This window comes from Megalops cyprinoides, chromosome 13, assembly GCF_013368585.1.
Source record: "Megalops cyprinoides isolate fMegCyp1 chromosome 13, fMegCyp1.pri, whole genome shotgun sequence".
Lineage (NCBI taxonomy): Eukaryota > Metazoa > Chordata > Actinopteri > Elopiformes > Megalopidae > Megalops > Megalops cyprinoides.
The window spans coordinates 26,345,315-26,367,709 of record NC_050595.1 but is presented as its reverse complement, the minus strand read 5'-3'; the positions used below and the strand labels follow the sequence as shown (position 1 = coordinate 26,367,709).

The 22,395-nt window shown below is 44.6% G+C and overlaps 2 protein-coding genes across 3 annotated transcripts; both read right to left on the bottom strand.

The window, feature by feature from the left end:
• Nucleotides 1-4,182: 4,182 nt before the first annotated feature.
• polr2m (RNA polymerase II subunit M) lies at nt 4,183-7,392 on the bottom strand. Its single transcript, XM_036544396.1, has 4 exons — nt 7,146-7,392; nt 6,175-6,762; nt 5,766-5,988; nt 4,183-4,864 (listed from the first exon to the last, which is right to left on the bottom strand). Exons 1-4 carry the CDS (start codon nt 7,253-7,255, stop codon nt 4,724-4,726), a joined length of 1,062 nt encoding a protein of 353 aa, XP_036400289.1. The 5' UTR covers nt 7,256-7,392; the 3' UTR covers nt 4,183-4,723.
• Nucleotides 7,393-8,132: 740 nt separating this feature from the next.
• LOC118788078 (myocardial zonula adherens protein-like) lies at nt 8,133-21,471 on the bottom strand. 2 transcript variants are annotated; one of them, XM_036543939.1, is made up of 14 exons: nt 21,296-21,471; nt 19,951-20,037; nt 16,612-16,677; nt 14,704-14,853; nt 14,277-14,369; nt 13,989-14,102; nt 13,336-13,488; nt 11,961-12,086; nt 11,524-11,652; nt 11,141-11,235; nt 10,863-10,968; nt 10,207-10,290; nt 9,443-9,549; nt 8,133-9,341 (listed from the first exon to the last, which is right to left on the bottom strand). In XM_036543939.1, exons 1-14 carry the CDS (start codon nt 21,359-21,361, stop codon nt 8,957-8,959), a joined length of 1,761 nt encoding a protein of 586 aa, XP_036399832.1. In that variant the 5' UTR covers nt 21,362-21,471; the 3' UTR covers nt 8,133-8,956. The 2 variants fall into 2 exon arrangements, with proteins under 2 accessions (XP_036399832.1, XP_036399833.1); XM_036543940.1 differs by having other exon boundaries at nt 9,443-9,504.
• Nucleotides 21,472-22,395: the final 924 nt, after the last annotated feature.

The following is a 22,395-nucleotide window of genomic DNA, read 5'->3' as shown; positions in this document are numbered from 1 at the left end:
ATCCCAGGATATATTTAACGAGCCAAATTACAAGATTTTCGGTGTCATTTCTTCTACCAGACTGACAGCATTGGTTACATCTCTGCACAACATAGCATAGAATTTACAAATAAAGGACAGAGTCGGTGTTGTGCTTGGTAGCCTATAGCTACCATTGCGACGAACGAGCCTGGTGAGCAGGAACAAAAAGGTAAGAAAGGAGAGCTGAAAACTGGACAGAAACATGTTGTTGTTACATTATTCTGAATACAAGAATGGGAATTTTCTCGCTCATTATTACACAAGCTGCTGGGCAAGAGACTTCAGTTTCCCTCCCCTACCGTGTGCTGGCAACCTCGCGGTGTCCCCACGGAGACGGTTTCCTTAAAGTGATGAGGTTTTGACAGGCCTCGAAACTGCCCGCTTAATGCCGTGCCAGCCCAGAAACGGGGCGGCCGGATTGCTGGCAGCTTCTTGGCTGTGTCGACAGACCAAAGATCTCAGCCCGTTTCTCCCCCTTTTTAAAAGCACTTCTGCCTCATAATTGTTATGCAAAGTTCTCTGAGCTTTTGTGGGAGTTTGATTCGAACACAGTGAAGATTCAGATTTTAGACAATTGCAATTGTCTCGTTGTTTCCTGTGTCGACCCGTGCGATACAGTTTCGGGGTTAGCAGGTGCGGACCATGATGCACACTGCAGGAGACGCAGGAAGAAGTCCTGGAGGTTTAACATTGAACCCTGAGCATAACATTTTTTATTACCGTATTTTGAATTCAATTTATTGACAGACTATCCAACTATCCGAGCAACTGCACTATCCAAAATTCAAATACGTTGACAGGAATTGTGAGCATTTATTTATGGGTATGCTTCAATGCATAGATTTTTTCCAACCCTTCCACATTGAAACAATCCATTTTTTTTCTCTCACTGCAACAGTAATGCAGAAATACCTTCGAACACTAGACTGACACCCCTCTCCTACAAACAATACCTAGGCGTAAATTTCAATTTATACAGTAGCTACAATATTTTGACATCCCACAGTTACTTATTATGAGTACATATATGTTTACATAATGATTAGGAACGTTTCACCTTCTCATATTGGAACTGTAAAACAAAGATGAAAGAATATATGAGATTAGGAAGAGAAGTGACAGATCTACCGATAACTACACGGTTTCAATACAGTAACAATGCTGCCCTCTGGTGATTGGTCACTGTTACTGCACTGTGGCACGCTCCTGCGCTGTCTATCTGCCTGAAGTTACACTCAAACTAGTTTCTTCATGTCATGTGTACTCAGGATGTGGTCGGTTACAGCTACTGTATGACAACCAGTGCTGACAAGCACACTGATTGCATTAAGATTACTGACTGTGGAGAGACAAGGTCTGTTTAACCACAACTGCAATCAATCATATACCAGCACTGGTGGTCCTACATTTTTACCTCAAAAGAGTGACCATCCTCAATTAACACAAGCATCACATCCAATTAAAGATACCTCCCTCTTGTGCTCTTTTTGCTCAGAAATGCAAGGAACCAAAAGGTTCAGCAATTTCAGGAACTGACATCTTCATATGGAGTTGATGAAAAGAAGAATCCATGGAATTTTTTTCACCATTTCCTGGCCTTCCATTTGTATGTGTCCTTCGTACATAAATTACATTTGCATTTACATTTATTCATCTGGAAGGCGCTTATATCCAAAGCGACTTTCAAGTGAGGCAGAGTACAACACAAGGGAAAAAAAGTACATTGCAAAGACAATATGGAGAGAGCTTCTCTGCACAATGACTCCTCTCGCATGATGTCCTCACACCTGCTGAAAATGTGTCTCATGTCATTGTATTTAATTTTCTCAAACATGCTGCTCTGACTCTCAGCTTGGAAGTACAATACGACCCCCCCCCCCATGCCAGCCCAGGTATCTCACCTCACCTGAGAAAAGAGCTAAGAGCTATTACACCATGCCACTTAGTGAATCACATGGCTTCTTTTTATCTGCCCTGGGACATTACCTCACCTAATTACATCTCTGCTGCAGAATTATGTGCCATTTACTCTAGGCATGATCACATTGATGAAGAACTAACACATTCTACAATTTGTGTTATAACATTAGGATTTCACAGTGTGCAAATTTTCTATTTTAAGTTTAATCAACATTGCAAATATTCTGTAGAATGAGATAAATATATAATTATTTAACAGGAATGAAGAAACTATCAAAATGAAAATATACACACTTTTGTTTTTAGCATCAAATGTTACTTAGTTTTACATTTATTTACCCATGACAAAACCTCAGATATGCTACTTCTAAAATGTACGGCAAAGGCATGGCAATCTATGTGTATGATTTCACAACCAACCATAACAGTAGCACCAGGTCCTTAATACTAATTCACCACAAACAATGTTGTCAGTGTAATTTAAACCCTTTTGTTTTCAATCCACTTTGCTTTGGAGTACAACATGCAACAAGCATAAAGATTTATCATGAAACAGAATCTGTCATGAATACCACAGAACACAGATAATGACATTACATGGGGCAAATAAATGAACAAATATATTCCGTATTCTGTAAAGAGGCATAAATCAAAATACATCAAAACCAAAATGTAATACAGTCGTGTCCAAGTAAGAAAAGGCAGAACTGGTTTTAATTGGAATGGGGAGATAAACTGAAACCCTATCCACCAGGCACCGTCGAAACTCAAAGAGTGCCAAGTCATTTCAAATCTTTTATGCTTTGAAAGTGAAAAAAAACAAGACATTAAAACAAGAGATAGAAAGAGGAAGCAAATGATCTCATGGTCTGTAATCACAGCAAACAAGAATGTGGTCATTCTACTGAGACTCAAAACTGTGCTGTACGCCAGTCCATATATCACATTCATACTGTGTGACTGTCCTGGCAAGCTGTTGAAAATGCATACTTTATCATATTTTACTTTTCCTCTCCTGTGCCAAAATTTTGTAACCCCCCCCGGGACATGCACGCTCAGTGCCGCGTTTAGAGCAAATCACTTGCAGGTTATTTCATAAGCAATTTTATCAATCTGAGGTAAAGGGGTGTGGGATTGACTAGCAGAATAAACAGCCTCACACACTAGCAACTTAAAGGGCTCTGGCTGTATCATGCGTGCTTGGTTCCAGCCCAGCCGTATCAATGTACTTGTGAATGATGGCATGATTATGGCTGACAGTGGATAGCACGGATGAGAGCTCAAAAAGAAATCCAGCGCTAAATTGGTAACAGTCTCCGTATTTATGTAAGCAAGGTAGGCCTAATTAATACCAGGGCCAGGACGATCCGCCCTGGACGTTTCTGACATATTTATTATTGGAAGTCGGGCAGCTTTGTCTGCATTCCGTCAAACAAAATGTCTAAACGCAGCGTCCAGATGTTTGTTTAAGCAGTCCCTGCCCCCAGTGCTCAAGTGCCAATTACCAGGGGTTATCAAAGAGCATCGACTGCCAAGTTCTACTAAATCAAGTTCTGCTTCATTTCTCCCGTTCCTCCTTGCCCCAGCGCTTTAGTTTTTTTTTTTTTTTCTCTTTCTCATCGTCTAAATTCCTGAGTGGATATAAACGGAACATCATCTCCATAATGCCTTGAGTGGGAGAGAGGGATATCAGCGCAGGGGAACATTATGTTGGCTGTTCTTCTGCGCAGCAAAACCAAAAAACTGTACCTGCAATCTGTCATCTGTGTCAGCTGCCACCCCATCAGGCCCTGCCACTCAGGTGAAAAATGTCATCCCGATATAATCCAGATGTTACAAGTTCAGATGCCGGCCCAGTTCCTCCACGTTTTCCAATATTTCACCAGCCATCTACGGACTCTCTGAACCACTTACTTAATTACTGTAACATTAGCAAACTTTACGAATCACTTCCTCCTTGTCCTCATCATGTTACAAGGGTTAACAAAAGATTTAACTAAAAAAAAAAATCTGTTTTGTTAATTTTGAAAGACGCTGAAATTAACCACATTCATTCAATGGAACCGGTGGTATAACAAATTAATACAAGCAGATAAGGAATCAAAGAAGCAAGTTTTACTATATGGAAATGTTTTTTATTATTTTAAATAATCACAGAATAAAACCTTTTACAAAAATATATGTTGTCACAATGCTTTCATAATGAGTTATTTCCTGTAGTTCATTGTACTGTTGGTGCAGTTGTAGAAATGTAAAAGAATACACCATAATAACCATAATAACTAACAAGCAAATGCAACTGTTTTTTTTTTCCAATAAAAAAGGTTTGCCTTCTGAAGCTTGGCGATAGCTAAACAAGCCAAACTCATGTTCATGAAGACTTACAGTAACACTTGCATTTAATAATTGTAAATCAATGTTGGGGATGAATATTGATTGAAACCCACCCTGAATCTGCTGCATTATAGACATTCCTAAGCCCCACACACGCATAGAATCTTTTACTCAACAACTGCGTAACAGTGCCTGTTAACACTGGAAGAGGACCATTAATAAATGTCAAAGTGAGGTCTGTGGTGACCAACTGAGCAGGTAATTCTTTCAATTACACTTCCAAAAGAAATCCCCAGAGTCGGCCATGACTTTGAATCCATATCCTGGGGTCGATGCACTCTGTGTTTCTGCGATGATCAGTGCCTCATTAGTTTTCCATGAGCGCTCCTACATCATGCTGATGGAGCAGTTCGGACAGCAGCGAGGTTCCACCTACACTCCCCTTGGACTAATCCTCATCCGAGTGACCGGACGCATTGTCGTGCACCTCCCTGTACACTCCCATCTGCCCCCCTTCCGGGTTGTAGCTCCCCATGCTCACGCCCAGCCTCTTGGACAGCTTCTGAGCAGCCAGTTTGGCCTGCAGCTCCTGGAACAGGCAAAATCACATACACACATGCACCCGACTCTTTGAACAAGGCAAGCAAATCAGATCCACCAGAGGGCATTCTGCAGTCAGTCATGCTGAAGTTCTGCCTGATCATTTGCTGTGCTCTCATCAAGTTATTCAATTATATGTGACACAGTGGGTAACAGATCAATAATCAACAACTACAATCAGTGGTCAGTTTTATTCTTCCTCATCAATGTTCAAGAAGTACAGTCTTAGAACCCGTCATAAAATAATGTACAATAAACAACATGGAACTGATTGCTGTTCATTTCCATGTATAAAAGTTTCAGTACTTGGAGAAAACAGCAGGGTTTGATTATTAATATAATCCATTTTGGGAGCCATAAAAAAATTTCAAATTCAAAATTAAATGAAAAAAATTCATCATATGTTCACGTTGCTTAATTTTCAAGTGAAACCCGTTTCTAGATATTTATGGGGGCAAATATTGGTTAGTATCCAGCGCCCCACCTGGAAATCAGCTTAACCACTGCATCACATTGCTACAGACCGAATCATTTGAAAAGCACATCCATAGTGCTTGGACCACAGGGCTGTTGTTTCAAATCCCACATGGGATGCTGCCGTTTTACCTGAGTGAGTTTCGTAATTTCATCTGCTCTAGTAGAAAATCACCTGATTTCTGGTTCTGGTTACAGAACCTGAAACTCTAAGCATAAGTTGCCCTCAAAAAGGATGTGTACTTAAACGAATCTAATCCCATTCATTCACTGTGCTATGAGGATTAGTTTTTCTATTTATAAACACATAGGTGTTGCTCTTTTGTGCAAAAGGAAAGTGACGGCAGAGATTACCTTGCCTTCCCGAAGCCCACCCACTCGCCCCGCCCACCTGTAGGCATGACACGCCCCCTCACCTCGTACTTCCTCTCCTGCTCTCGCTGCAGGGCAGATGACTCCTCCAGAGACAGGAGCTGGGCCGGGCTGTGGTGGAGCAGAGGCAGTTTGGCAGCCGTGATGTCATCAAGGTGCTTCCTGTCTCGCTGTCTCCTGGCCTCCGCAGACAGCTGGGACGTTCCCCCGGGAGATCGGCTGGGTGAGGAGGACCCTGACAGAGAGCCATCGGGCTTCTGGGCTAGCCTAGGATGACCAAGGATTCAACACAATGCAGTCACACACTGGTACATCCTCAAAGGTTTGACAGGTGGAGTATTACAACATATAGTAAACTGAAAACAAAAGGCTCCACATTAAGACAAAGAAGCTAGTAATACTTGTAATGTTCAGGAAATATTTCTGAGAACTGCAAGTTTGAAATATACTCACTGATTAGGTTTAAATTTTGGTTTCCTTGGAGCTGGGTTGAGCTCCGTCTTCTCCAGGACTTCAATGTAGTGTGGCTTCTTCTGTGTCTGCTCGTGACTGAACGGGTTGCCTCGGACACCATCGCTAGAATCGGCGTTTGACAACCTGCCAGGCTCCAGGGTTTCACCTGACAGTGTGACCTTTTCAAAGGCTTCAACGAGGTCTTTTTCTTCTGTCCTGTCAGAGGTCGCCAAGACCCCTGCATCACCAGCAACCATGGTCTCCATGCTTACAACTGTGGATGCTCCGGCGTCAACAGAACCATTAACCCTGTTAGAGCTGACAGTGTCCGGGACAGGTGTGGCTGGGATTCCGCCCTCTCTGGCTTTTTGCAGTGTCTCTGAAAGCTCCACGCGTGGCGCGTGGGTGTTATTCCCGGGCTGTCGCTGGAACAGCGCTTGCTGATATTTAGACTGCAACTCTGCCCTGACACTCGACAGCATGCCGCGCTTCCTCTCCTCCTCTTCATGGTAGGCGAGGGCCTGACGCACTTTCTCCACAAAGTCTGATATCTTCTTCCCTTTGTCAGGAAGGGACTGAATAAACCTCCTTGAAAAACAGCGACATAATATACAAAATAATAAATTATATAAAATAATAAATCAACAATACGCAATATACAGTTCATTAATCCTTGCAAAGCACTCTTCACTTGATCCAACTGACTACCTGCATGGCAAACAAGATCATTTGCTGGAACAGCTACAACATGTATAGGGGCAAATAAGCAAATACACCCATGTTGACGTTAACACAACAGCAGAATAATCACGTGTGCAAATCTAAAGAATACAGCGAGTATGGAACATTAACTAACATGCGTAGATTCAAGTTTTCTAGGAACTCCCGAGTTCTCGCACACTGCTTATATACAGGTTTTTATTTTAGTCGCTAGATTAACTAGATATGGCTAGTATGGGCAGCAAACCTACTTGTTAGACAGAAGTTTCTCCTGGCGGAGTAAAATGTCAGAGAGCTCTTCTTTACTCTTCTTTTGCAGATCACCAACGTGTCCCTGCCGTTCTGTCCACGGTGAGGACATAACGTTATACTTCCGAAACCGATAACAGGGGAGCTTAGTTAACGGTTCAACTGGAAATGAAACTATATGAACTAAGGTGTCGCTAGATACGTTTCTTTACAGTTAAGAAAGCAGTCCGCTCTCTCCAAATTCGGTATTTCGCCTGTCATTTGAAAACAGGAAGTGTAACCGGAAGTACCATAGACATACGTTGATTAAAGAGGGAAAACTCTTGCACCCTGGCCTAGTGTAAGTCCTCCACCCAGTGGCAGATGCGCTGCAAGTGCAAGGATGAAGTGTTAGCTTGTGTACGGCAAGAGGAAACACGAACATGGCACCAATAACCACTAGAGTTTTGCTATATTGCACCCCGTAGTATTTGTGCACCTGCATTAACGTGCCCTTTCGCAATTCTCAATTCTGTGTATCATAAACTGGCTACAGTAGTATCTGGCTCGTCGTAACCAATACTTGCTGCATTATCTTCGCCTTTTTATTAATTTTTTGGCTATTTTTAAATCTGGCTCGTTGTAATCAATACTTGCTCAGAGTATAATGTGTCAATGTCAACTATTCAGATAACTTGCAAGCATCATCTGGTGTTAAATTATTATTTTAAAATGAATGGGTCTAATTACAATGAAACCTTATTTTACTCAAGCAGGACTCAACGATGTCAGAGAAGGCAATCACCTGTAAATTAACGTTAATTGTTTTGTGCGTGAAGTGCTGGTATACTGAAGTGAAAGTGCCATTATCTGTTGCTGACCTAATCTTGTATTGCATCAACATGTACAAGCATACTTGCTCTTAAAAAAAAACATAAGACAACAATTTTACCATTTTAACTGTGAATAGGTTTAATGGTTGACAACATTATCTGTTTTACCTAGAGAAATTAAATACATAGTGGATTTTATAAATGAATACAAGGATCAGGTGAGCTGTATAACCCAATATAACATTAGAGCAGAGGCACTTAATGAAGCCCCACTTATCTTTACATTAAAAATGCTGATTTAACCTTAGTGGTTTCACATATGTGGGTCTGGCAGTGTAGACAAATGTGCCAGTGACACTGGCTCAGGAGCAGCAGCTTTCCAAAACAACAATTATGCATTTTTCTCAAAGAGCAAGATCATATAGCATTTTCAAAATTTAACTGGGGTTTGCAAAATATTAAGCAAAAAGCTACGATACATTAAATAACTCAGAAATATTGTGTGAATTGCTTGAGCAGTAATAAAATATTTTGATTGAATGAGCACATTTGTCCTGAGCAAATGTAAAGGAATTAGTCGATCACAAAAACATTACAAATACAGCATACAGGTGTACATTTAAAAAGGGTTGCCATTATGACTTCAAAATTCCATATCATGAAACCTTATCACTACATTCATTGTAAACAAAAATAAAAAGCATCAAAAACACCATCTGAAAATAATTTATATACAGATTTATAATAAAATATTTACATCTATACAGCAAAGTCTACTTATACTACCCCTCTATGCTGTGTGAGGTGAGCTAAATAAATCTTTGTAGCATCCACATGTGGTCATTTCTTCACAAAGAAACACACATTGTTGATATGTCAAACACCAGTGAAGCTTTAAGGTAATACTGGAGCTGCCATCTGGGACATTCCTTGCAACTTTTTACATGCAAGCAGCATCAGGAGTGCAACCTGGGGATTGTCAATTGCAGGAACACCTTATCTCATTCTATGTTCATCTTTGCAGTAATTTCCATCAGTCTCATGTAAGGCGTGTAAATTCTTGACGGGCTTGACCTCGCCTGTGGACTGGACGGGGCCGGAGTGGGCCGCTCCGGACTGGAGGGGGCTGAGGTGGAGGTGGTCTGTGTTGATGTGGAATCTTCCCTACTGTGCTGTGGTGAGCCAGACTGGCTCGGGTTTACAGGGACAGTGGTGGCCTGTGTTGGGCTGCGCAAGGCTCTACTGGGCTGGTCAGGATTGGATTTTAGCATTGAGCTGTACTGCAGTGGGGAATACTTGAGTAAACTAGAATCAATTCTGCTGGGGAGTAATGGACTCGGTCTGGGTAGTCTGGACTGGGCTTCTTCTTGTGGCTGTGGCTCAGGTCTGTTAGAACATAATGGGAATAGATTTTTAGAACCGTACTTTTACAATGGCTATCAAAAACACCTTTAACCTTGATCTTTAACCGAATATGTATTATTTACCTTACTGGGAGATCACAGCCCACCCCAATGTCTCTTGTTTGCACTGCACCCCCACTCTCATTCTGCATAGACATAAAATACTTCAGCTTGTCTTCTAACTCATTATTCTAGGAAAAGGAGCAAACCGAAAAGGAAGAGTCAGATGCAGGTTGGTGAAGAGATCAGACGTGCAGTGAAAGGCCCTTTAAAGAGATGTTCACAGTATTATAGTACTGAGCTATTTATCCTTTGTCCTAGAGAATCAGAATCTGTCTATCCAGGTATCAAGTACTGCCACTGTCAGAAACTGGGTAGAGTCTACAGATTCTGGAACCCTCCAGGACCAAAGTGGGGCAATAGGAGTTACAAGAGTGCCCACACCCTGTTATCACTTACATACAAAATGGCAGTGTCACAGAGACCTGCACATCTCTAAAGTCTCTATGTACTGCCATTCTGTGTGTATATGATACACCACTCATAAGGGGTAACACTTTTTATGAAGGGTCATGTCAAACAGAAATATTGTGGTAATTCACATTCGCCATGGATGGTGAAGTGTTTAAGAATGTTTATGTAGTGCTTATGAGTGCATTTTGTAGCTCTTATGTAGGACCCTTCATAGAATGTGTGACAGATATTAGAAAGACAGGTAAGACCTCATTTGAAGTTATAGATCCATAGTAATACCCAGTTATATGTTACATTACATACATTTAGCAGATGCTCTTATCCAAAGTAACTTCCAGCACAAGAGAACAAGTAAAGTCTCAGTAAAGTCTTACCTCACATTCAATGATGGCAATTCTGTCCAACAGCTCTGTAATGTACAGATCCTTCTGAACCACACTAGACCGTAACATTTCAACCTGCAGATTCCCAACAACAAGGAACAAAGACAATGTCAGGCACAGAGAAATTGTTAGTCATTGTTAATGTCACTGTCTTTACTACTTATGCTGCTGTTCTGTTAGCCATGATGATGTCCTACCATATCATTTTCTGTCCTGTTGAACCTGTGTAAATGCTCCTGGTGTTTGCAGTGTTGTGTCCACTTTTGCTCTTATGTGTGTGTGTAGTGTGTGGTGTGTAGTATCTGACGGAGAGGGTGAATGCCCTTCTGCATCTGGATCTTTGGGTATCCGTGTGTGTGTGTGTGTGTGTGTGTGTGTGTGTGTGTGTGTGTGTGTGTGTGTGTGTGTGTGTGTGAGAGAGAGTGTGTGAGTGAGTGTGTGTGCATGTGTACGCATGTGTGTGTGTAGTGTGTGGTGTGTAGTATCTCACTGAGAGGCTGAATGCCCTTCTGCATCTGGATCTTGGTGTATCTGTGTGTGTGTGTGTGTGTGTGTGTGTGTGTGTGTGTGTGTGTGTGTATGTGTGTGTGCATTTGTGTGTGTCTGTGTGTGTTTGTTTGTGTGTGTGTGTGTGAGATCTCCCTCACCTCCTCGATCATGCCCTTCACCTTCCTCTGCTGACAGAACACCATGTCGTTCAGGTGCTTGATTCTTTCCCGCAGCTCTGAAGCCTCCTCTTCCAACTGCTGAGACCTGCAGGACAACCACTCCGTGAGTAACACTCCTGCTAATGAGTGCTGCAGCTGTCAGCGTGGAACCTCTATCCACTCTGTCGGGAGTTTGTGATATACAGAGAGGCCCATCAGACACATTTAGTCTAAGATGTGTGGATTAATGTCAGTGTTACCAAACTTTTGTTCCTCACCTCCTGACTGTGGTTGCATCCACTTGGTCAGTCTGCCTCAGTCTGGACAGACGTGTCTCACACTCCTCCAGCTTCTGCTGCAGCTGACCCTTCTCCTGTAAAAGTGTGGGCCAATATTCAGTCGTTACTTTGTTTATTCATTTGTCTGGTCATTTGTTCAGTGCAGGAAAGCTGCTCACATGCAGTCTCCCCAGAACGCAAACCACCATAAACATGCAGTGTGCTGTTTTAGGATTCTTCATCCTAAAATTCATCATCGTTAATATTAATAATAATAATAATAATAATAGTCATCTATATGCAGATACAATTTATTCAGATTTTGTTCATATGAAAGGGTAAATATTCTTCCTCCATTGCATGCGTGTGGTCCTGGGCCTTGCCTGTGCCATGCAGTCCAGCAGACGCTCCACCTCGCTAATCCTCTGGTCCCGTTCAGCTATCTTTGCCTCTGCTATCCTGGCATTCTTCTCAGCCTCCTCGAGCTTCCTCAAGTACTCATCGATTTGTGCCTGTGTTTGAGACAGTACACGTGAATGGATACAGTCTGTACGATTGGCACCATTACCTCGTTACAGCTTGGCGGCGGGATCTCCGAAGTTTGCACTGAAGCTACAGTACATTGCATTGGATGCATTCTGCAGCGTTGTACTTTCTCCAACTGACCACACGGGGGCATCTGTCATCGACATACATAGTATCCAGCAAATGAACTTGCTCTTTCTTGACTTTCAGAGCGGGCTGCTTTTCTTTCCAGTGCCCGGTTTGGCTGAAAATAGCCCTCGGAGGGACTGCCATGCGAGGTGTTAGCGGTGTGTACCTGCAGAGCCTCGATCTCTTCCACATGCTTCCTCTGCTCCTCCTGCAGACGCTCCTTGTGCTGGCTCTGCAGTTTCTGGGTCACCTCCCGCAGCGCCTGGGAGTTGGCCTCCTGAGACGCCTCGACCTAACGCACGGAATACAGCCACAGAGCTGTTAGGCGAGATACGGGAACGTGGGCACTCCACCAGAGGACTCACACTGCAGGTGGAAGAGTTTGGGCTGTTGTCAGAGAATAAAACACAACATTGGTCTATTTCTGCACATCAGCCCCCTGCAACATGACCTAATACTGTAACTTTTTTTTTTCTGCTGGATGTGTCTCTACAGTGGTGGTTAATCATTGCAGTTCAATTCTACAGCATACCCCATTACTATACTAGGTAATACCACTCTATCCCCTCAGTTTATGTTATCAATAGCAACTTAATAGTAACTGTTAACCTATATGAGAAATGTTTGCCTTGTTTATAAGTGTGCAGTCTCTTTATGGATTTATGATTTTTTCATAACATAGTTTGTTAGATTAACCTAAAACAATTCACACTCATTTTTAATGAAGATACAGAGAGATATGATGCAAAAACATTTCTGGGCTAGTTTGCTTTGTTCAGACGAGTCTTTCCAGAGGTTTTATGTCTTTGCTGGATGTGGTCAAACGTTTCAGATGACCACATTTTGTAACCTGCAACTCAGCGGAAGGAGATTGTCAGTCTAAGACCTGTCAACTGACCACACTCAGAAGTGCTGACAAGTGAAATCCGTAGCAGCAGAGGAGATCAGAGTAGCCCAGAAATGAGAAGGGATAACAGGGAAGAACAGCCCGTATCTGGCCAGCTGGAGGCAACATCAAAGTCACCATCCTGTAAACACCGCGCATCTCCCATTAGCCAGCACCAGAACCACCTTTCTCCTGAGCTCTGCTTTTGCCCTGGTAGTCTGGTGACCTGGTGGCTTTCAGGTTACCTCTGAGATCATGCGACATACCTGTGCCCCTATCTCAATATATACCCCTGCCAGCTGCTATCTGGCATTTTTATAGATAGACTGTCTTAAAGATGTCTTGTAGGTGCTCATCTGTTATATCAGGTGCTTGGCACAGTTGCGTGAGGCCAGACCTGGGGGATGCATATTCTATGTTGAACAATCCATCACTGTCCTATCTATCATGCACTGTCTATTACTCACACTGTCAAGCCCATAACTGCTCCCACTGTCCACAGCATCACTATTTCCCATGACAGCTACTGAGCTGTACTGCATGTCTTGACAACCTCCCCCACCGATTTATCCCTTCGGCTCTCCCAGCAGTTTTGTGCTCTGCTGCAGAATTCTGGCCTGTACCATGTGTGTTTGCCCCAGGGGGTGTGCAGTACCTGCAGTCGGAGGGTTTGGTTCTCCGCGCGGGCGGCGGCCAGCTCCTTCTCCCTCTCCCTCAGCTTCTCTTCCACCTGCTGACAGGAGCTGCACTGGCTCTTCGCCTTGTCCCGGGCCTCCACCCGCTCCGCACAGCTCTGCAGCAGGGACTTCTGCACAGGAGATCCATCCACACGTTAGTGGGGTCACTGACAAACAGTACATCAGTAAGTTATTACTGTTTGTGGGGATGAGAGAGAGAGTGAAATACTTTATAATTGCATAATTATAATTGTATATATATATATATATATATATATATATATATATATATATATATATATATATATATATATATAATTGTGCTTTGTAATAATACTTGTATTTTACTCTCTCTCACCCCCACAAACAGTAACAACTGTTTGTTGTTTGCTGTTTGTGGGGGTTGGAGAGAGTGAAGTACTTTATAATGCAATCATAATCTGTGAAAATATTCTCCCTGCTCACCAGCATATGAATATTTTCTCTGCTGGGTAATATAGTCATTCACTCCCACCTGCACTGTTGGTGGGGGGGGGGGTGCGGAGTTGTTTGTCAGGGTGATGGACGTGCTCGGGGGTGTTTTGGGCGAGGCAGGGCTGTGAGTGACCTGCGTGAGTCATTAATCACATACCTGCAAGTCGATGTTGGCGGATATGAGGGAGCTGTTCATCTGCTCAAAGCTCTCCATCGCTGCAGTCCGTACCCTCACCTCTGACTCCAGCCGCTGTCTCTGAGCATTGGCTGACTGTGGGCGGAGGGGGGGGGGGCATAGACAACATGTCACCTTCCGACAGAGCTGTGCCCCAGACATGACACTGGGGTGGGGCGTCACAGCAAGACCCGACTGTCATTCCAGATGCCTGTTCGTTTTGTCATAGGCGGATTCCCTGCTCTCCACTTTGTACACATTGTTACTCACTCTTATGTCTTGCGAAAGCCTGCTCATTGACTGTTGCATTCCGCCGAACTGGCCATACATCCGCTCCCTCACCTTCTCCAGGGAGTCTCTCACCTGTGGGGGAGGGAGAGAGAGAGAGATGGCTATTTCATCCTCCTGTCCTTATTTCCTTGAGTTAAAAGACAGGATGGAGCACACAGAATTGTACATCAGCAGTTAAGTAGCACCCTGGATAATATCTGTGTCCTTTTAGAAAGACATGCAGTACCCTACATATCTACCCAGCCTTTTATACATCCAGGGATCCATCAGTAGGATTCATGCGCGTCTGAATTCCCCGGCCTGTGTGAGGGCCCCTTCCTCCGCAGGTTCTGGGCTCTCACACACGCAGCACACCATGTCAGGCTCTTTTCAGGCCATTCTCAGGTGACTGCCAGCCTCCGCTCACCTCTCGGATGTAGTTCATCTGGTCCCTCAGGTGATTGACGGACCACTCACACGCCATCACTTCCTGCTGGCTGTCAGCGCCCGTCCTCTGCGCCTTGGTTCCCCGCTGGGGCGACTTCTCTCGCACCCCATTGGTCACAGCGGCAAGGTGCTGGAGGAGACAGGATCACCCCGGTCAGGTTTCCAGGTACGCAGCGTGCCTCTGTGTGTGTCTGTGTGTGTGTGAATATATATATGTGTGTATCTGTGTGTGTATGTGTGTGAATATATGTGTGTGTGTGTCTGTGTGTGTGTGTGTGTGAATGAGTCTGGGTATGTATGTGTTCATGCATGAGATTGTGTTTGTAAGTGAGTGTGTTGTTGTGAGTCTGTGTTTGTGTACGATTTTGTGCGTGACAGAGTGTACACCTGAGTTTGTGTAAGTGTGTGTGTTTGCATGTGCATGCATATGTCTGTATATGCATGTTTCTGTGTGTGTGTGTATGTGTGTGTATGTGTGTGTGTGCATGCGTGTTCACATGTGAGCCTAAGGGTATATGCAGGCAAGCGGTAGTGTGTGTGTGTGCGCTTCTGTGTGAGAGTGTGCTTCTGTTTGTGTGTATGTGTTAATGTGTCAGTTTAAGGGCGTATGCCTGAATGAGTCAGTGTGTTTGTGTGTGTCTGTGTGTGTGCATGTGTGTGTATCTGTGTGTGTGTGCGTGTGTGTGTGCGTGCGTGTGTGTCTGTGTGTGTGTATGTGTCTGTGTGCGTGTGTGTGTGTGTGCATGTGTGTGTGTCTGTGTGTGTGCGCCTGTGTGTGTGCCTGTGTGTGTCTGGGTGCGCCTGTGTGTGTGTGCGCCTGTGTGTGTGTGTACGTGTGTGTGTGTGCGCCTGTGTGTCTGTGCGCATGCGCGCTCTCTCAGGCATTTTCAGAAGTGCTGCTGAGTACTCAGAACTGGAGGGTGAAGAACAACAATGGCAAGAAAATTGTCCTGAATGCAGCGGTGTCATGTTTCTGCAGCCTAATAAAAGGCTCCTGCTGTCTCATGGGGATCATGTCCCTGCAAACCTGGTTTTAAAGGAGTGGAAGTGCACACACAGAGACAGCAGCACACAAGTCCTTTATGTTAACAGTATTAGCACACAGAGCCTGTTCCATTTGAAGAGATTAAAAGTATGATAAAGTGCTAAAATGCTTATGCATCTCTCTCTCTCTATATATATATATATATATATATATATATATATATATACATGCAGAAAACAGTATGTGTGCATATATGCAAATATTTTTGTATTTTTAGAATTTTCACCATGCATTAACATACATTACTATATAGCACTGTATGTGATAAGAAAATGATATGCAACCTTTGATTTTGCTTCAAGCATCAGAATACTGACTTATGAAGTTAGAAATTTACAGTAGTTCTTGTAGCTCTTAATAAGTCCTTTCATTTTTATTTTATTCATTTATTTATCTGGTTTTAAGTTTATAATGGTACTGGCCGTAATATTACAGGCAAAACTCCGTATGTTGTCATGTCAGTGACAGGCCTGTAGTACTGAATGAAATGGGGTATGTAGCCAGCCTAGTTAACACTGCAGGACAACAGAGAGGCACATGGTCCTGCTGATGATGCTCCCACAGAGTCCTGGTGGGAGTGACAACAGGGAGTGGGCGTGTGTGTGTCTGACGAATCAGCAACATGGGCTTACTCTATAAAACCCATACAAACATAGACCAATGCCAGCACGTTTTCATTTCCAAAGCCAACCTGCTACATTAACAGTTCAGTGTTAGTATACCTCCCCGCATTGTTCCCTTGTCTGCTTGTCAAACCTTCTTTTCCAGGTGCATGCCAGGTCTGCCTTATTCTTACTTAGACATGGCTGGTAACGGAGGCTAGTTAGCTGTAAACCCTGTTACCTGTGCTGTTGGTTCCATGTAGCCATTTTTTCTCCTCCCTGTGCCATTGATCGCTTTCTCCTCCTTCTGTGAAGCAGAGAAACAACCTCTTATTACATGGAACACATCCCATAGACATTACATGCTGAACTTCAGAATGTCAATGGACAGAACTCATCTATGTCAACTTTTAGATAAGAGTTTTTTGTGTGTTTAAACTGTCGAGTGGTTGTTTTAATTACCTCTCTGAGCTTGCACACTGTAATTTACGCTGCAGGCAACTTGCAATGGTGAATCGTGAGGCACTTGCTTTACTTGACACAGTAACTTGTAACTTGTGTTTACAAATGATATTTTCTGCTTCACCCTTGTATCTACAAACGCTTTGTTTCGCTGCATCATATTCGATTACCAGCTCGTATTTCTGAATTAACGCCATTGTTGGTCAGGGTCATTAGTATTTTATGCTGCCCTCTCTATGGCACCTGTATCCTCTAAAGCATTGTCGGTCACGCTACATAGGGGAAACCACCAGCTCAATAATGAGCCGTCTGTGCGTAGACGTGTGTTTCGGGCTGGGTGACCTGCTTCCTCAGGGAATTCGAGTGCCCACTATTTGCCCCATTTCCGAAAAGAGGAAAGAGCTACTACACTGAGTCAATATTTGTGCCTTTCCAGTAGAACTCGCTACTTTGCACACAGCCAAAGAGGCGTCTCTCCGTCCAGAGGAGATAAGGAAGAGGGAAACAATGACGCCACTGTTTTCACTGCCTCTAGAGCTGGACATTTGGTCACGTGCTTCCCCTTTGGATAAATCTCTGTTCTTTTTTATCGCACGGCATGAGGGCTGCATGTGGAGGTTATTCCCTCCCTCAATACTGTCCAGAGCCCGTACCTTATAATCATAGCAAAAGAAGATGCAAACACAGCAAGTGCTCACAGCTTTCCATCACCTACTTGTGTACACTGTAGCCGCTATTGTGCGTTTGTTATGTGACATAACTGGAGTGACTATACTGTAGATACATTCATTGAGACTTTATGACCCCTGTTACCACAGAGAAAGAGGCCCTTTGTTCTTTGTTTTGACTCTGTATCTGGTTTCTGTTTTCAAGGCCCATTCAATTGTCAGGTATCATGTATGTAAAAGAGCAAAATAAATTTCACGATGTTGCCTCAGCGTATTAAGGCTTGGCACAGGTCCATTCAAGACATTTTACCTTAACTGAGCCACAGTGCTTGAGGTGCAAAAGTGAATGTCAGTCATCAGTGCAAGGCAGTGCCAGCCTGTTCTCTGTGGGCTGGTGTATTACACTGTGTACTGTGCATATGCTGGCTACTTTTACCAGACACGCCCGTTTGATTCCAGGATCGCCTCCTCCCTCATTGTCGCAGATGAAACCGAATCCTGACATCTTGAACACAAGACGGCCCTGCCCTCCGTCTACCTCCCCCTCCCGCTTCCCCTCCCTTCCTCTCTCAGCCATCTCGTCCCATCTGGTCTTTCTTGTTCGCGCGCCGGCGTTAAGGCAGAGCGCACCGCTGTCCAGGTTTCGGTACGGAGTGAGTCACTGAGCCAGGCTCGGCGCCCAGAGAAAATACAGAGGGGTGCACTTGCAAACCACGGGGGGCACAAAAACGTCATATCTTGAAAAACGTAATAAATACTATGTAGGCATCGGGACATCGGGAAGGAGACAACTGCGGGTGCACTGAGGTCTGTCTGGGGGTGCACCCCCATAGTGACGGCCCTGCACTGAGCAAAACGTACGCGCAGCGATAAGGACTGACTGCTAACACCCTAATGTTCTGATGAGTAACCGAGGGGAAAATTCAGGCAGCACTGTAGTGCAGGAGGACCGCTATTAGTCAGTGAATTACCATTAATCAGATACCCTTCAGATGTGAAATATGGAAATATCATAGTCCACTGAAGTTCAGCGTGTGAGTTCTGAATATCGACCGAATCTAGTGTTGAGGGAGTCAGTGCTTCTACTCATTGGTGAGTTTGTTCATTATGGATAGGACTGGTTTAACCTGAAGGGTACAAGAGGAGCTGGTGGTTTAGCTGCAGAGGCAGGGCCACTAATGACTTTTTGCCAGACTTGGCACGTGTTTGCCATGCAGGTTCTGCGGGGCCGAGGGCAGTTTGTTTGCACGCTCTTACTTTCACAGCGAGTGCACGTGCTAATCCCCCCATGCGGCGATTATCTGAGAAATCTCCCGAAGTCAATGGCCCGGGATAGTTAATGCGACGTGCAGTGTGGCCTGGCCTCTCCCAGCCGCGCGTCTTGTTAGCGGGAAGCGCCTTGGCGCGAGGGCACATGGTAATCCACGCAGCTGGCCTGAGACAAAGACTTCAGCCTTGGTAAGGTAACATGGCCGTCCCAGGCCCCCCGACGCAGCTGGTCACCTGTGAACGCCGCTACGCTGTTGTCTCTGTTAACTGCAGTCAAGGCTGACCAATTCCAGTGGTATCCTGTGCGTTAAGGCATGCGGCCAGCCAAGAACACACTGCTGCATGTCAAAGCCCCTGTTAGCTGTACTGTTATAACTTAAACCTTGGGGAGGTTAGCTGCATAAATATGTATAGATCTATATCTGTATGCCTATATTTTTATATAATAAGTTAGCTGTACTATGAATATTTACAGGCAAGTTACATAGAATAGGGTTTTCAAAATCTTACCCTAGAGGAGGTAGTGGTATCATACCATTACCACCATACTGTGTGTCTCCCATTATATCTTTTTGTTGGTTGCCATGCAAACAGAGGTTTCAGAAACTCTGTTGGAAGCAGCCCTTTATTTATAAGTAAATACTGTTGCGCAACAAAATCAGAAGTGCTGATCTAACTGGCTTCAGCTGGAGTTCCTAATGACTGAACATTGCTAGGCTGGAATGCTGTCCATCAATGAATGACTCACAAGGAACACTTGAGAGTGGAATGCCAAGGGACACCAGCACAAACTGTCACAAGCCTGAGGGAGGCAGGGGACACTTTGTTTACCCCAGAGGGTAGGAGACCAGTGACGCAATGGTGTGAGGGGTAACAGAGGTGAGGCGCAGGAATTTAGGGAAGAGAAATGAGCAGGATACAGGGGTGAGGTGAAGGTGGCGTTGTTGGGCCAGGCACGGGTAAAGGGGGTAAAGGTTTTGATACAGGGACTAGGAGAGACACAGGTGCAGATAAATAGGTAAAGGTCATATTACAAGGCCAGGTGGACAGGATATAGGTTGGGTTGGGGGGGAGTGGGGCTGGGTGAGGCACAGGTGGAGGTAAAGAGGCTTGATGACAGGTTGAGCATGTCGAGGGTCTTTTGTGTCAAGCGAGGGTACGGTGTGCGCGGAGGGACTAACTTTGTTCGGGACGTCTCCCTGGGTCTCATCTTGTCCAGGCGAGGGATCATTGGAGTGCAAAGTCAGTCTAAGACGACGGATCCTTCTCTGGACGTATGAAGGAGCATGGAACAAGAACAGACATGGAGCCAGGACATACCGACAGACAAACAGACAAGGAACACATGGACACAAGCAGAACTAAATTAAAACAGCATCATAAAGAAGGCTGTAAATGCAACATTCTGTTTATCAAACCATTATACAATATTGTTTTAATGTGATCCTCCACATCACATTTTGCACAATTGTATGTTTGTCAGCATATATACATTAATTAATATGTTTTCAATAACAGTATAAAAAAGTCATAGTTAATGCACTGCAAATTTTGATTATTGCATTAACGACAACCAGCCAACAACTAAATGCAAGTCACACCTGAATTCAAGCCTCTCCCTCAATGTAAATGATTGTCAAAGTGTCAAAAACTGGGACTGAGGTGAATGTTGCTCATGGTCTCAACAAAGGACTATGGCAGGCTATCCAAACTGCAGTTAATTTTAAAGCATGGCAGGTCAAGACACCACACAAGCAACAAGGATCCAATTGTGACTGATACAAAGAGTCCATGTATATAGTTAGTGCAAGCACTGGTAGTTTAACTTTTAATCCTTCTTTTAAATCTTTAAAACTAACTGAAGAGGTGCCTTAGGGATTCTTAGCAAATTGTACAGTGCACTATTTTTGAAAACGTTTTTTTTAAAAGAGCAATTTACCAAAATGATGTTTTCTGAGAGATTGTTTGCAATGATCAAAAGAACTGATTAATCTCTCATTTCTTCTATGTTGACTTCAATATAATGTAAATTTGTATCCATATCTAACCCTCAGTACATGCATTTGTAAACGGAGGCATCCTCCTTTCTGTGAAAGTGCCTTTTAACTGCAGTTTAAAGTTAAAGTGTTCTCTGCATAGAGCACTCTTAAAATAAACATGACAGCATCCCCCCAGTCCTCACTAGTGCCAGGCTGATATAAACCTATCACAGAGCAAACAATGGAAGTTCCAGTTCTCCCAGCCCACCATCATAGAAAAACATCAGAATGATTAGCGGAGACGTGGGCGAGCTATTAACAAAGTAGCAAGGAAGGTGCCAGCATGCGAAACACGTGAGAGAAGTGAGAGGAGGGGAGAGGGGGAGATGGAGGGGAGAAAGACAAACAATCAAACCAGCTGGCGACTTTTCACACCACTCCAACGACAGGGGACCAGACTTGCGAGCCCTGACCAGGCTGGAGCAGCTCCTCTGTCCCGGGACGTTGGCTCCCTGCTCCCCCCTGTCCCCCCACTGCTCCTCCTTACCTGGCTGGGTGGATCCTCGCCATTGGCCGTAGTGGTGACCGTGCCGCCAGAGCCGTACTTCAGCATGTCTCCTCCGAAACGTGGCAAAGACCTCCACCCCACTGCTCCTTCACTGTCCCCAGAGCACTAGCACATACACACACACACACACACACGCGCACTGCTAACACCCGATCCCTGCCTCCCCCCCCTCAAGGCACTGTGATTGAGCGAGAGAGAGAGAGAGAGAGAGAGAGAGCGAGAGAGAGAGAGAGCGAGAGAGAGCGCGCTCCGCCCTGACAGCCCAGCGCAGGAATTCCTTCCCCAGCTGATAAGAGACACAGCAGCAAGGTCTTTGTTTCTCCTCACACAGCGTCACGGTCTGAGGAGAGCTGTGACCCCCGTCCCGCGGAAGCCGGCGTCTAACGTTACACGGCGTCCGCGCCGAGGGAGCCGTCCGTCGCTCGGCAACCGCAGTGGGCATGGCCTCTCATCGGACCTGTCGGGCTGCATTTCACCTGCAGCGCTTCCCACCTGGCCCGACTGCGCGGCTCTGCGGCGCACTCACACATGCAGATCACAGCAGCTGCCAGAGGGGAAGCCCAATTAGATGCAGAAAGAGAGCACCGCACCCACATCAACTCACTGCCTGTTAGTCATATCTCGGCCGGGCTAGGACTGGGACGAAACAGAATCAAAGGGACCAGTGGTTTGTCTGCCTGTTTACTTTGAACGCATATTTTTCCCCTCTGTCTGCATTTTTCCATTACACGTGCACAAATTTGCTGAGAGCATATTTGCGAACGTGACGGGGCTGCAGTCTTTTCACTTTGGACCCACCCTGCTCCTGCATTATTGTGAAAGGGCGTATTTGTGCACACAATGACAATACAGTAAGTCCCATTTCAGGACATGCACACACGTGCACGGTTTCACCTGTCACAGTAGGATGTCAGCAGCACATTTTTTTTTTTACTTGATCCTCCCTAAAATGCGACTTGTCTGCCATGTAGCACTGAAAAATGCATCAGCTGGCTGCATTCCTGATGTGAAACTCACAGGAATATGTGGGGGTTTCAGCAGAAACTCAGAGATAACCCTTAAATGGGTATGAAGGGCGA

Excerpts from the sequence above, each read along its gene's own strand:
- polr2m (XM_036544396.1), bottom strand. The coding sequence starts at position 7,255 with ATGTCCTCACCGTGGACAGAACGGCAGGGACACGTTGGTGATCTGCAA. Across the intron at positions 6,763-7,145 it reads GAGAAACTTCTGTCTAACAA|GAGGTTTATTCAGTCCCTTC; the intron begins GTAGGTTTGCTG and ends CTGTTTTTCAAG. Across the intron at positions 5,989-6,174 it reads CCAAAATTTAAACCTAATCA|GCTAGCCCAGAAGCCCGATG; the intron begins GTGAGTATATTT and ends TGGTCATCCTAG.
- LOC118788078 (XM_036543939.1), bottom strand. The coding sequence starts at position 21,361 with ATGCTGAAGTACGGCTCTGGCGGCACGGTCACCACTACGGCCAATGGC. Across the intron at positions 14,370-14,703 it reads AGATGAACTACATCCGAGAG|GTGAGAGACTCCCTGGAGAA; the intron begins GTGAGCGGAGGC and ends CCTCCCCCACAG. Across the intron at positions 14,103-14,276 it reads GGCTTTCGCAAGACATAAGA|TCAGCCAATGCTCAGAGACA; the intron begins GTGAGTAACAAT and ends CTCCGCCCACAG.